Below are 15,712 nucleotides of genomic sequence, written 5' to 3' on the forward strand. Positions count from 1 at the left end.
AACCCTCACCTTACTGGCCGCATCTCTGTACATGGCTCGCACAGCTCTCACTAGCCATTCTTCTATCCCAAGTTTCCTCATTGACCACCAGATAAGGGATCGGGGGACCCTGTCAAAGGCTTTCTCCATGTCAACGAAAGCCAGGTACAGAGGTTTATCCTTGGCTAGGTATTTCTCTTGCAACTGTCTCACTAGAAATAAGGCATCAGTAGTGCTTTTACCTGGCACGAACCCAAACTGCATCTCATCTAAATTGATTCGCTCCCTAATTAGTTGGGCTATGACCCTCTCTGTAACTTTCATAACCTGATCTAACAGCTTGATGCCTCTGTAATTATTTGTATCTAAAGCGTCCCCTTTACCTTTGTAAAATTTATAGTCTTCTACTGATGTGAGGGAGCATTATTTTTAGCAGTGAATGACAAAAATGGTAATGCACTTGAGTAGTTACATTTATTCTTTTGCATTCTGTGTTAAAATTCTGCCAGTGTCGGCTTTGACATTGACTCTTTCAGAATCAGTAAAAATATAGAAGTTCTGTACATGAACAAGTTCAGTAGATTGTCTCTTTTGCACAGGTTATGATGAGAAACATTATCATTATAAATCAATAATGTCATATCACCAGTCAGTCTTTGTCTCATATTTCTGGCAATATTTCTTTAAAGTAATTATCTCTAGGCCTTTGATCATTTTTCTGACCTCCTCCAAGATGCAGGTAGGTCTTGTAAGCTGATAAAACAAAAAGCAGAGCATTTTTCCCTCATTGTCAGAATATGAAGACTGAGTGAGAGAGATCAACTAGCAAATTGCTTCATATTATTTATACTGGCCATATTAGGTCCAAATATTGTTTCATGCTCAAACCAGCTAAATCCAGCCTCGCACACCATCCCTACAATATTATTTTGACAATAAACAATCACATCACTGAAATTTTGAAGCTGTGAGGTAATGCATGACTAAATCAAAACAGTGTAAATAATTATCATATTTGACAGAGTAATCTGAATGCTAAAGGTTTAAACCCTTTCAGTCAGAACTTGCATAAAATAGCTTCTGGTTCTACAATATAAGATTGTCTATTTGAAATATTTAAAGTAAAAGAGAAACCTTCCATTTTAACTTTATAAAACCCTTGTCTTATGTTACATTATAATGATAAGGAGATAGTTATTTTAATAAACCTCTCTAGGTTTTTGATTATTTTCAAAATTAATTGAAAACATAAGGCAGTGCTCCAGCATGGCCAGTCAAATGACTGAAACAAGTAAAAGAATAATGGATTTCATTAGAGATATAGTTAGGGAACGATTAATAGAGTTACGACTACGAATATTACAGGAAAGAAAACTCGTCCTTTAAATATTACAAAGTCGACATCCATTGGAAAATACCCTCTTATTATCTGAACATCTAAACTTATCTAGCTGTACTATCACAGTTTGGACTAATGAAACTATATTCAAACTGTATGATTAGTTTTTCTCCAAACATTTTTTGTCTCGCATTCATTTAATGATTAAAAATAAACCTCATTAAGTATTAGATTTATTTTTATATAATTAGTTACTTTCAAACCTCATATCCTGTTTTACAAGTTATCTCAAGGCGGTTCAAAGAATATTATTGTACCTGGTCAGTGAAACTAAATATCAAAATATTTCCACCTGTTGAAAGAATTAAATAATTATATAGAAGAAAGTATATTTAATGATTTAGAACATTAGACAGATTAAGTATATTCATGTAGGTGATAAAAGAAATACACTGATAAATTGAATATTCTTTTCCCATCATGAAGTACAGGACACGCTCATTTCACTTTCTTTGAAGGTTTCTCAGTGAAGCAAACAAATATGTGATTTATTCTTATTCAGCAAATTGTTTACGAATGCTCCAAGTTTGAAAAGCCTTTAAACAAATGTCAAGCATGTCTGGAATTGTCTCCAACACTTACCAAAGAAAAAAATGCAAGTCCTTGACTAATATTGATTTATTTTACTGTATAAGTAAATCTACTTTAGCTGTTTGATGTTCTAATAATTGAATATACTTTCACCCACATATCTATCTAATTAACATAAATATGGTGTTCAAAGCAATCTAATCTGTTAATATTTCTCTTGCTCTACACCAAGTATATATATTTAGTATACTTATTAAGCAATTTGCATGCTAATTCTCAGGAGTGTTCAAACAAAGCAAACTGCATTCAGTGTTGCCATTGGCTTGGTGATGAAGAACAAAGATCATTCTTCAACTAATTCGTTTTTCTTTTGCAACTTGCTTTACATAACTGTCTAATCATATAGATGGCTTCCAAGATAAATTTAAGTAGAATTCGTTTTGTATCAGTTTTGTTGTCAATTCTAACATGTTTTACATTAATTCTTTCAACTGTAAACATATCTGTTATGAGACCTACATGAAAGCATTGTATTTATTGCAAGACTTAACTTTAAAATTTAAATATTGAAATTATTTAGAAAATATTTCAGATCAAAGTAATTTCTTATTCATTGATGTTATAGTGTCTATAAATAATATATTTTACAAATTCTTAGCCAAAGCAACAATTATATTACCTGTTACCTATATATAACTTTTGCCTCGATCACTTGTTTTCTATAGTTGTCTCTAGTTAGCTTTAATGCATGGAGGTTTTTGTTCTTGTTTACATACATTCTGAATGAGCAGACTTTGATCAAAAGACATTGCATAACCATTGAATAATGGTAGGATGTGTTTTTAAGAATTGATTTAGCTATTGCTAACTAGTTAAGTGAACTCATAAAGGCTCCTTAATTAAATGAGGCATTTTCTTTTTTTTTTTTTTTTTGCACATTCTGCCCACCAGTCTTTATTCTGATATTTTTCTAAAGATTTAAAACTTACAAACACAAGGTCTCCATTTTAAAGATAATAGACTATTACATTGAACTTCTTGATAAATGTGGAGACTTTGAATTTGATATGATTCAAATGTCTGTTTCTCTAAAATATTTACATTTTTATGTTTGTATTAAATTGTTTTGTCTTACTGTCTACCCGCCATTATCATGTTAACATTGATTAAGCATTGATATTTATCACAGTTGCTCAGGTTTTACTGATAGAGATATTCTTGCTGACACTGACTAATGCTTTTATATTCATTTCAATTGACTCATACAAATAGAATAAACTTGGCCACCTTGCTAAAGTATTCCAATGCCTTAACTTTATTGGCTATATGTCAGTAAGTACATCACTGTGATTTCAACACTATAAATCAATGTTCTGAAAGGGGGGAAAAAAAAAAAGCAGTCATTTTAAAATGTTTAATGCTAACATTACCTTCGATTAATTTCCAGTATTAAAGTGAAAATTTCAGTCAAGCACAATGAAAAATGTTCTAATTTTATAAATACAAATCAGAATTTCATTATTGACATGACTTTCATGAAGTGGCAGGCTCTTTTTCACAGCAACAAGCTACTAATGTTGATTGAAACTGCCATTTCATACTTGTAGCTTGCTGTACATCCCTCATTCACTTTTGTATGTATTTATGTATCTGTATGTATACACAAACACACACACACACACACTCACACACATACACACACACATATATATATATATATACACACACACACACACACCTTATATTTATTTGCATGTGTGTATGTATGATCATTATCACATCATTTTAAGCCCATTTTCCATGCTGGTAGTAGTCGGATGGTTCAATAAGATCTGATGTATCAGAAGACAACATTTTGTTCTGGTATAGTTTCTATGGCTGAATGCCCTTCTTAACACCAAGCATTGTAAAGTGTACTGTGTGCATTTTTTCATGTCACCATTCATTATAGAATTGTCCTTTTAACCCTGCATGGTCTCTGCTTGATTTACCATCAACTTTACAGTGTGTACTAGATGCTTTTTTACATGGTACCAGCACTAGTAAGGTTGTTTTGTTAATCACAAATCTTTGAAAGAGAAAACAGGAGGGAGAATGTGAGAACTTTGTACAGGGTGTTGAGAAAAATTAAATATAATGGGAGGAACTGGTTTATTGTGAGAAGATAGAAGTGGAGAGAGTAATAGAGGAAACAGTGTTGTGGTGAAGTAATGGCAGGAAAGTATAGTTAAGTTTGTGAAAAAGAGTCAGTAGTAGGGATGATGGAATGGGTTGAGTTGAAGGGTTTCAATACTAAACTATGTTATAAGGGGTAATATGGGAAGGCAGGGTACATGAAAGATAAAGATAGGGTTAATTAGGAGCTGCAGAATTTGTGAGGAGAGAGCCAGCAAAAGTGAGGATTAAAAGGTGTCATGGAAGTGGGGGAGGAGGAGTAGAAGTTGAGAGAGTGTTGAGGTGGTAGAGAAGCTATGGAGAGAAGTCACTGTGAGAAAGAGGGGTGGGGTGGGCAAATTGTGGACAAATACAGTGAGAATATTCCAACCACTCATCATCTTTACTCAATTTAGCTCTCTCTCTCTCTCTCTCTCTCTCTCTCTCTCTTTCTCTCTCTCTCTCTCTCTCTCTCTCTCTCTCTCTCTCTCTCTCTCTCTCTCTCTCTCTCTCTCTCTCTCTCTCTCTCTCTCTCATGATTGCTCTGAAAGTCTGAGTTTTCTTGAGCACTGCATATTGCCAATTGTCAAGATCCCTTGTCATCTGTTTCATGAGGTACAGTATCTCAGAATTAGTTTTCACCATTCTTTGTCTCATGTCTTTCTGGGTCTTCTTCTATAAGCAATGTCCGCTTTGTGCACTTGGCACTCCTTTATGCAGCTGTTATCATCTATACACATCACATCCCTATACCAAGTCTTTATGTTTGGTTACTACATCTGATGACTTTTCTCTGGGAATATTTGTATGGTCTTTCATACACACTAACACTACCCATCCAGCAAAACATACTTGGTTTATTTCTAGTCTTCACAGTGAAGGTATGTGGTTTAGTGGTTAGAGTATTCAGGTCATGATTGTATGGTCATGAGTTCAATTCCTGGCAGCATATTATGTCCTGGAGCAAGGCACTCTATTTCATGTTGCTCCAGCCCTCTCAGCTGGTAAAAATGAGTGTACCTGTATTTCAAAGGGGCCAGCCTTGTCACATTCTGTGTCATGCTGAATTTCCCTGAGAACTATGTTATGGAAACATGTGTCTGTGGTGTACTCAGCCACTTGCATGTTAATTTCATGAACAGGCAGTTCCATTGATCAGAAGCTTTGTCATCATAACCAATGGAGTCTAGTTTAGTCTTCACAGATATTCTGCATTGAAGACTCTTGTCTTAATACCATATAGCCTCTCACTTAGCATACAAATGTCAAACAACTTACTCCCTTCTCTGAGGGAGAGGCCCTTTGTTATTAGCTCCTTGGACTTCTCCAACACATTCTTACTCTGGCCACTATACTTTTAGATCACCCAAAATATGAATTTTTATTCCTTTTGTTGACCAGCCACTTTTGAAATTGATATTCTCTTTGCTGGCTATACCTCCTTCACTTTCCCAAATTATGCTGCATAGGAAACACATGGCTTTCAATCCTCCATTTTTGTTTGTGTTTTTTTCTCCCCAATTTTCACATTCTCCAGTTTCTCCTTTTCAGTGAAGGACATCAGTGCAATTCCTTAAAAACTTTGTTATTCCTTTAAAGCTTGAACTTTGTACCATATTTATCAATTATTTTACCCCTACGTTGCTTATTTATTTTTTAATGATCCTCCACATTTACACTGACATCCACTTAATTCCTTTCCTGGAATTCTATCTTCTCTTTGGATTATACTAAATTTTCTGTTTTCATGTTCTTACACACTCTCGTGCGTATGCACATACACATATCTGATAGTAAGCATCTAAACAGACACTTGTAATTTCTATTTCAATTATTAGAGAACAGTTCACTACTTCACAGTTATAGAATTTCAAATTAAAGAATTTTTTTCTTAGCTATAAAAACATTATTTATCATGGCCTCTTTACCTGAGGATAATTTTGATAATCTTTTCATTTCAGTTATAGCTTTTATGTAATGTTTGTGATTGGATATTTTGCATTCTGGTATTGATTAAACTGCTACTTATGTGATATCCTAAAGGGCATTTTTTTTAATGATAACTATAGCTTTTTTATTATTATTTTGTGGGTGTAATCTAATATATTCTTGAGCATTTAATATCTGATTATATATCTTTTTCATCTTGCCAATGAAAAATACCAATGCATAAGTAAACAGTTAGATTGAAAGGATGTAATCTGTATGGTTTCAGCTGTGTCTGTTGTCATTTTTGTTTAGTAATGATTGGACAACTCTCTGGTGAAAGGTATTCTACATGTGACCATCATCTCTGGTATCTACAACTATATTTGTTTCCATTCCTTTTTTAACACGATAAAGTGTGATATGAGATAAATTTAGCTGCTATATGAAGCAGATTGAGCAACTACATTGAAGTTCCTTAGTGGGCTTAAAGCTGTGTGTTGTTCATGGGTGATGGACTTAATTTGTGCCTGATTTAACACCTTTTTATGTCTTTAGTAGAGTCCATTTGTTGCAAGTATTTGGTCCAGGTCTCCAGTCAGAAGATAATTTTTCTCCAGTAATCTCATAAATCCTGAAGAATGTTATGGCTACTGTCTCTACTACCTGACTATGTATTTTAAATAAAAAAAAGATATTTAATGAAACTGTGGCTGTGTGGTAAGTAGCTTGTTTACCAACCACATGGTTCCAGGTTCAGTCCCACTGCATGGCACCTTGGGCAAGTGTCTTCTACTATAGCCTTGGGCCGACCAAAGCCTTGCAAGTGGATTTGGTAGATGGAAACTGAAAGGAGCCTGTTATGTGTATAATATATATATATATGTTTGTGTGTCTGTGTTTGTTCCCTCATCATCGCTTGACAACCGATGTTGATGTGTTTGTCCCTGTAACCTAGTGGTTCGGCAAAAGAGATCAATAGAATAAGTACTAGGGTTACAAAGAATAAGTCCTAGGGTCGATTTGTTCGACTAAAGGTGGTGCTCCAGCATGGCCGCAGTCAAATGACTGAAACCAATAAAAGAAGAAAAGAAAGGTAAAATAGAAATATTGAGTAATGGGCCAGAAATTCATATATTTTTACAGGTTGACTTTTTGCCAATATACTTTTACTTGCTTCCGTTAGTGTTTTCACCCAATGTCAGCCCTGATCAAGCACCCCTATGAACTTCCTGTCTTTTATTCAGTATTGAAATGCATTATCCAATTATCTAATGTCTTTTTTTTTTTTTTTTTTTTTTTATAAGACAATAGATTATGAGTTAAATGTGATTGAGATGCATTTTCTACCTGGCTGAGTAGCATGTAGAAGCTTCTTCACTTAATTCAACTTACCTTGCTGATAGATAGGCAGACAAATTTTGTATTTAGAAAGTTACCTGTAAAGTATGTTGTATCCAAGGGAAGAGTGAATTTTGGGTTAAACACCATCCTTAAACTGCTGCTGTTCAGTTATCAATAAATAAAAGATACCCTCCAAAAATAAATAAATGTAAAAGAAACATTAGATATTGTAATCTTGGAAACATTGTGACTGAGTAAAAAATGTAATTTCGCAAACATTGTGACTGAATAAAAAAAATGGGATGTTTACAGCTATTCCAGCTGTGAACATGGGTTTGTTTTATTTGATCAGGGCTGACCAGGGACTAATTTAATAAGGTTTCCTTATCTATTTAACAGTAAAAATATTTTACTAGTGTAGGATTTTATTTATCTTCCTTGGTTTTGTATGAAACATTTTATTTGTTATTAAAGCTATTATCATATTTATTGTAAGAAGATCAGTTATGATAGGATTCAATTTGTTGCTCATTGATTTTTTTCTCACTCTCTGCTTTGTTATTTATATCGACAAACTGCCAAAAAGAACAGCTTGCTTCTGCCATTTTATATATTGTACAAGTGTCTGATTCAGATTGTGCCAATTTAAACATTAATTTCAGTGCAAGTAAGCTAACATTATTTCATTAATTTATGTCGATTCTTATTTATCATACAATTAATTACTCACATGGGTCAACATTTTCAACTCTTGGAAGCTAAGAATATGATATTAAAATCTCAAGGGATTCGCAGAATTAATAGAGCATCAGACAAAATGCTTTATGGTATTTAGCTATGAGCCTTTACATTGAGAGTTCATTCCTCCTACTTAGGTTGTTTTTGCCTTTCATCCCCTGGGATTGATAAAATATAGTACCAGTGAAGTACTGGAGTTAATATAATTCACTATACCCCTCTTTTAAAAATGTAGAATAGAATAAATTTAAATACAATACGATAAATTTTAATAGAATAATCTCTTTTTATTTTTCAAATTGAGAGGTAAATTTCATGATTAAGTTAGTCATGCTTCTGATAAAACTATTTCTTTCAAGGCTGTTTAAAAATTTATTTTAAGACTTTGTTGGTTGAATTGCTAAAGTGTTTTGGAAAAAACTGACTTCAAAAATTTACCCTTATTATTGAAACATTCTGGGATGACTGACAAATGGAAAACAGTAATTTTGGTTCTGTGGTACACTACGCAATTATATGGTTTGGGATTTGATTCACTGTTCAGCATCTGGTGCAAGTGTCTTTGGGTTGACCAAAGCCTTATTAATGAAATTTGGTAGGTGGAAACTGTTGGGGAGAATGGTCTCCTGTTATTAAGCGATAAACTTAATTTGTCACCCTGTTTAATTCTACCACCTGGTTTTAGTGGCATCCACTCTCTTACAAGCATTTAGGCCAGGTTTGTGATTTGAGGCTAACTTCCTCTCTTTCTCATAGAGCAATGGACATTGCACATCCTCTTCTGACTAAATAATAAAAAAAAATTAGTTTGTTCTGAGATCAAATCCTAACAATATACTTTCCTTCAGTTCCTTGCAAAAACTTGTTCTTGTACCTACTCAAAGAAATCACTTACATTTGAGAACTTGTAAAAAATCAATATTGAAATGTTAACTAGCTTTGGTTAAAATCAGGATATTGTCTTTTCTGTTACGTTTCAACAGGGAGGAATAATGACAGTCAATATTAACATTAAGTAGTTATCTATTACTATCAAGTAATAGCACTATTTACTATATTAATTGAATTTTTAGAGAGAATGCATTGAGCAAATTCATTGTTGCTTGGCTGAAAGTTAATGTTTCACATCTCCATATATTAAGTTTTGTTAGACAATATTTAGTACATTTTATTGGTTTCCTAGCCAACTATTGGAATTCATATCTACAAGTTATGGCCAAGAAGATAAATCAAAGAGTTACTAACTTTCAAAGTATTTTATATACCAAGCAAATCATTTAACCCTTTCAACTTTCCTGTCACTATTTAATTTAGAATTTGTACATGAGGTAGGTTTTCACCTGAACATTTTTTTAATGGTAAAAATGTCAGTCTGTTCTTTTTCCTTTTGTGGCATAGAATTCATTGTGCACAACCTTTTATGCTATTTTTGTGTGTGTGTGTGTGTGTGTGTGTGTGTGTTTCCGATTTGCCTGCCAACTTTTGATTTTATGTCTACCTGTTGTAACCTCTTCCCCTTGTTCCTTTTGTGCTATTTTATGTTTGTGAGTTTAAATTTCTAAGGAACAATATTAGGCTTCTAAATCTTTTATCATTCCTTTTATAATCCTTTCTTGATAAATCCACTCTTTATTGTAAGCTATGGCTGTACATCAGGTGAAAATTTTTTTCCAAAACCTCTTTATTTTTTGTTACACTTCAATTGATATGTATCAAAAATGTTTTTCAACAATATGTACAAATACATTGGATTAAAATTTTGGCACAAAGCCAGCAATTTTGGAGAAGCGGTTAAGTCAATTACATCAACCCCAAAAGGATGAAAGGCAAAGTCAACCTTGGCAGAATTTGAGCCCAAAATGTAAAGATGGACAAAATACCGCTAAGCATTTTGCCCAGTGTGCTAATGATTGTGCCAGCTTGCTACCTTAATATGCACAAGTATATTGGCAAGTAATTTCCTGACTGTCTTATGGGATAATGGGAGAGTGAATATAAGCATTGATCAAGTGTTAAGTGCTGTAGTTTAACTGCTTGAGATGAGTTCAGTATGAGTTAGATGATTTATATATACATTGGTTCAAGGTGATTGAACAAGTGAAATCACAAGCGTGAGGATAACTAATATGACAATATCCTTGGTATGGACAAGACGGTGAAGACAATTGAAACCCATATATTTAATAAAGAATTTCATTCAAAATTTCAAGAATATTAATGTACATGATAGGCACCTGAAGAAGGCTGAAGGGTACAACAGCTGAAATGTTATGAACATAAAAATCAAAAGGAAGAATATAATTCAAATACATCAGTAGATACCAACTCAGAAATTCAGGAAAAAAGTTGTCACATAATTTTTTATTACAGTATTTAAAATATTTTGTTCGGGTTTATATAATAATGCTATTTATTTACCAAAAAAAATAAAATGATAAAGAGAGAAAACCCTATAATATAAAACTACTGGAATAATTCCTACTGGTAACACTTGTTGCTCGACAACTCTCATTGAAAATATTATAACACCATTTCATATGATTATAGTTTTGCTACTGTTCTACTCTTTGCTTTAATTAGTGTGTGCAGACATACGAATACAAAAGCAAGCAGTTTCAGTGGAAATGTCATGATGTTTCTACTTCACCTCTGACAGTTTTGTTTTTTGCCAATTGTAATGATTCCTTGTAATCAATCATTTCTCCTTATTATGCACATTTTTTTTTTTTCAAGTACATGAATTTTTTATTGAAATCAAATAATTATCTCATTTTAGCTGCATAATTTGGTGTATAATCAACCAGATTAACTTGCTCATTATCAATTTCATTTCACAGTCTTCCACATTATACCATTCTCTTTAACATTACTTCCATATTGATGTGTAATGATTAAAAAAAAAAGATCCTTTCATATTTACTGATTTAATAACTGGCTTTGTATCTTATATAATGAGATATATGAATAGGTTTAATTTTACTCTTAATGTTTATATTTAAACATGATAAATATGAAATATTTTCATTAGTCTAGGTTAAAAATAGGAGAAAATAGCCAACTACACTCCTTGTTACACTACTACTACACTGAAAATTTGAAAAGGGATTAAGATCATTAAAAAAAAAAAAATCTACATGAAATGAATCCTCAGCATGTGAGTGTGTGAAGGGGAAAAGTGAGTGAGCGACTATAATGCAGAACTACTGGTTGTTGGGTATGAACTGAAAAACCTTCCTAAAATTTTACTATCAATAGTTTATGTTAATAAGGATATCAAAACAAAACATTATCTCTGTTCATGTGTCTAAATTTGCAAACACCTTCAACTTGGAGAAATAGAAACAAAATATTTAGAAAAACTTTTTCTGTAGCATTTTTTATTTCTTTTGTGTTAACAATTTTTTAATATGAATTATATATATATGACATTTGCATTCAATAACAACAAAAAGGAAAGGAAGAACACTCACCTAAACGTATAACTATACGATTTAGTGCTATTTTAGTTAAGCATTTTGAAAGAAATTCATTTCTTCTTTTTGCTAGTCAACGACTATATTGGCGCAAATCCAAAAAAATGTTGTATTAAGAAATAGAGCAATTTGGTCATTGAAAGGTAAATACATCCATTTTCTTGTGAATATTTTTTCTTAAATTCTAACATTTTAAACCCCTAGACATTTCCTCACCACAAGCAACTAATACCACTAATAAAGCTATGTGTATAAGTTTCCAAAACCAATATTTTATTTGTATATTTAAGGTAATGAAATGCACAAAATTGTTTTAAAATTTTAAACTTCTTAATGTGGCAATATTTTGAAGGAGAAAACTATTGAACTGAAAATTTTGTTAAGAATTGTATTTCTCTTTTAAAATTATAACAAAGTGAAGGGCGGAAAAAAAACAAGCAAAATTATTTGCTAATGCCAAACATATGAATCTTCAAAATATTGCAAGCTGTATTCTAGTTAACCTAATCACTGCATGTTTTTAATTCCCAGTACTAACCATAAATGCATGACTATGTAATCCTGAAATGTCCCAAGATATTTCCCTTAACCCTTAGGAATTCTAACGTACCCTAAAATCAATAGATTGTATGTATATATAACAAGACTACTTCTTTGCATAGTAAACTAGAGTTTTATTAAATTTATTAGTGCCGATCAATAAATGTCAAAATTATTAATACCAATGAAGGAATTTAATTAAAAAAATAACCACAGCAACAACAAAAAAATGAGTTTACAAGGAAAACCACTGTCTCGTATCAATATAAAGAAATTATTTATCTTTCCAGAGCATAACTTCCAAATAATACTTATTGACCTTAGCATACTTATAGCTAACCTTTATGGAGATTGTTTGTATGGTAGTTGTAAAAATAATCTGTTTAAAGGTTTGCTTAAACAAATTTTTTGTTTACTCTTTTTTTTTTTTTAATAGTTAGATTTAATGATAGATAAATATTAGTTATATAAGCATTAATTGATGGTATTTAAGAATGTTTGGCCCAACAAAATTGATGACACATCATGACAAATGTACATGTCATCACAGCTCACACCAACACAGAAAATTTGTACATTAAAATGATGATGGCAAGGAGTAGGAGGAGGAATAAATTACAATTAATAACATGGTATAATACCTATCTACTGCTGCTGACCTGCTACATACACTCCAAGCTACTTTTGTTTTTACTGTAATAAGCTTCTGCCAATTAATTTAAAAACCACTTTCTAGTTCTTGGTTGCCTTTAGTCCACAATATTACAAACACTCAGACTAGAGATGCAATTTTAGATAGCCTTGATGATACACTGCCTTTTATTTGTGTCGATCTCCTATTAGTATCTGTAATGGGAAAGGTTTCTCAGAAGTGGTTTCTTCAAAATTTAAAAGTTTGAGTAATGTCCTAGGAGGCTACTTTAATTCATTCTTTTTAGCCATGTTTGAACCCCTTCTGGAAGAAAGTTTTAACATGATGTTATAGGCTTATCTATGTTGGTTGTATACCTATTTGTCCATATTGGCCAATTGCAAGATGGTTGGGATGCAACTGTGGCTAGATGATTAACCGTGATCATTGGTTGAATTTGAATATAGACCACATCAAGCTGGAACAAAGAGAGATTGTATGTCATTTCATCTATCACTCTAACAATTCTGCCCTCCTGGACTGGTACTTTATTGTATCTGAAAGGATATGTTGACCTCAGCAGGATTTGAACTTGTAGTGCAGAAAAGGAATATCATAACGTGTTTTATCCTACACTCTAACAACATTGCATAATCATGTATTTTGTTCACTCCTGTTCATGATTGGTGACCTCCCTTCACCCATGAGGAAAATGAATGCATTCTTTGCCTATTAACTGCTAGCTGGATCCTGCATGGGAATTGAGATATTAGTCAGCAGCAACCTATGAATATTGGTCATTTTAGCCTCACCCATCGTCAATTTAAAGCTGTGACAAAACTTATCTTAAAGAATTAGGCTATTTCTTCTTCCTCTACATTAATATTAATTTGATCTGCTTCAAATGTGGATTCTTTAGCTCTCACTATCAGTCACTTCTCTCAGGTACATATCTAGTGTTTATTCAACTTTATTATCCAGTTATACTCCATCTTCCAGCTACTTGTCTGGATATTAACAAAAAAAAGGACTTCCAACTATTTGTACTTAATTGTCACTATCTTTGAGCAAGCATAAAAAGAGCAGAGTTCTGCTCTGTTCTTTAATTAGCCATTGTTCAAATACTATTTTTCAAAGAAACCTGCTAGGTTAGACAAGTTACTAAAGTGCCCGAAAGATATTTTGACAAGGAAAATGAATTCAATTTCACAAAGAGACTCCAAAATAAACTGCACATAGTGTTTGTTTTGTTCTTGACCAAAATAATGAATTATTAGTCTTTTATTCTACTTTGGTAGGTGAGCATTTCATACACTAATCATGCATTAAATAGGTATTTTATTCAATTATCTCATTAGTTAAAAAAAAAGACTTAGTGATATTAGACTAAAAAGCTCACAAAAATAAACACATGAAATCAGTAGTGTCCAGATGATGAATGTAGATGCTGGTTTTGCAAATGTTTAACAAAAGAAAAATCACCTTCAAGCCTAATGTAGAATTTAAAGAATTGGAAGGCAGCGAGCTGGCAGGAACATTAGCACGCCAGCAGTATTTCATCTGTCTTTACATTCTTAGCAGTATTTCATGTCTTTACATTCTGAGTTCAAATTCCACCAAGGTCGACTTTGCCTTTCATCCTTTCAGAGTCGATAAACTAAGTAAGTACCAGTTGTGTACTGGGGTCAATCTAATCGACTGGCCCCCTTCCCCATAAAATTTTGGGCCTTTTGCCTAGAGTAGAAAAGAATTTAAAGAATTGGATGATATATATTTGCTTCAGTAGCTATAATATTTATGATTAATACCTGCTGTTGTTTATTGAATTTGCAGATGAGGTTTATAGCACAACAAAATAGGTTTATAAGTTTTTTTGTTTTTTGTTTTTCAATGAAATAATCATTTTATTCATTTGCAAAAATGAATAAACAAATAAAATGTCTTCTCACTTGATAAAAATTGATTTTTCATTTCTTTTAAAAATTGATTCTTGGAAAAGAAAAATTCCAAAATAACAATAACATAAAATCAAATATGTATTTTGTGTTTGATCAATATTTCAATCAGTTTACTTGAACTGTTCAATTCGCACACACAGTTATATTGGACTGGGTGCTTTTCCATAACCAGATTGCCATTCATTTCTCTACCAAGAATGCATTTGCTTTCATTCAAGTGTTACTTTGTATTTCAATCTTTTCATAACACCACTCATTCTGAGCTCAACTCATATTTTATAACATTTTTTCATATCCAAATACACGTCTAGATTTTAAACTGATGTTAACAAAATTTAGGTCAACATATTTACATTAAGCATGCTAGTGAATTAGGATTTTCTTATGTCACACTAATAACTTCAAATTTATACTAACCACCATAGTCTCTAAAGATTGCACAGCTAACACGATAATGCATTAAATAAATATTTTTAATATTCACTCTAACAATCTACTGATAATTTTCATGTTTTAATTGCTTTTTATAGTTATAAATTTAAAAAAGACTAAATGCTGTTGTTTTTAAATATATAAGCTGTAATGTAAGTGTATTTGCAGTCATGGAAATAGATATAAAGAAAATTATTTTGGTTAAGCATTTAAATTAGTAACATTTCAAAATTTTAAGCAGTCATAATGAAATTTTAATAATACTAGGTAAATGTCTGCATGCAAGCATGTTTACATGTGTTTATTAGAGTAACATAAGGCACATCCATGTATGTGTATTTATATATAATTAACCTACTAAGTAGTTAATTTTGTTGTTTTCATATGCTTTTAAATTGTTGACTTTTTTTTTCATATTACAAATAATTTGTAAACATTTTAATGTTTCCATTCAATTGTTTCCATTTCTTTTCTTTTTTTATGTAATTGGTTAAAACATTTATGAAGAATCATTTATAATTCATATTTTCTAATTTGTTTAAATTTATAAACTATATTTAAATAAAAGTTACATTTATTTAGACCAAGATATATACATACATATATA

At 31.9% G+C, this 15,712-nt stretch overlaps 1 protein-coding gene across 11 annotated transcripts in view; it reads left to right on the forward strand.

Annotated features, from left to right (window-relative positions):
• The window catches only part of LOC106879213 (AP-1 complex subunit gamma-1), a 125,257-nt gene that overhangs the window by 30,970 nt on the left and 78,575 nt on the right, over nt 1-15,712 (forward strand). For 9 of the 11 annotated variants that reach the window (XM_052966410.1, XM_052966413.1, XM_052966411.1 and 6 more), the window contains exon 2: nt 11,618-11,687. The exons of the other annotated variants lie outside the window; for them this stretch is intronic. In XM_052966410.1, coding sequence (XP_052822370.1) covers nt 11,618-11,687 — 70 coding nt within the window. The remainder of the gene's footprint in view (nt 1-11,617; nt 11,688-15,712) is intronic. 11 annotated transcript variants of the gene reach the window in all.

The sequence above is a fragment of the Octopus bimaculoides genome, chromosome 3, assembly GCF_001194135.2.
Source record: "Octopus bimaculoides isolate UCB-OBI-ISO-001 chromosome 3, ASM119413v2, whole genome shotgun sequence".
NCBI lineage: Eukaryota > Metazoa > Mollusca > Cephalopoda > Octopoda > Octopodidae > Octopus > Octopus bimaculoides.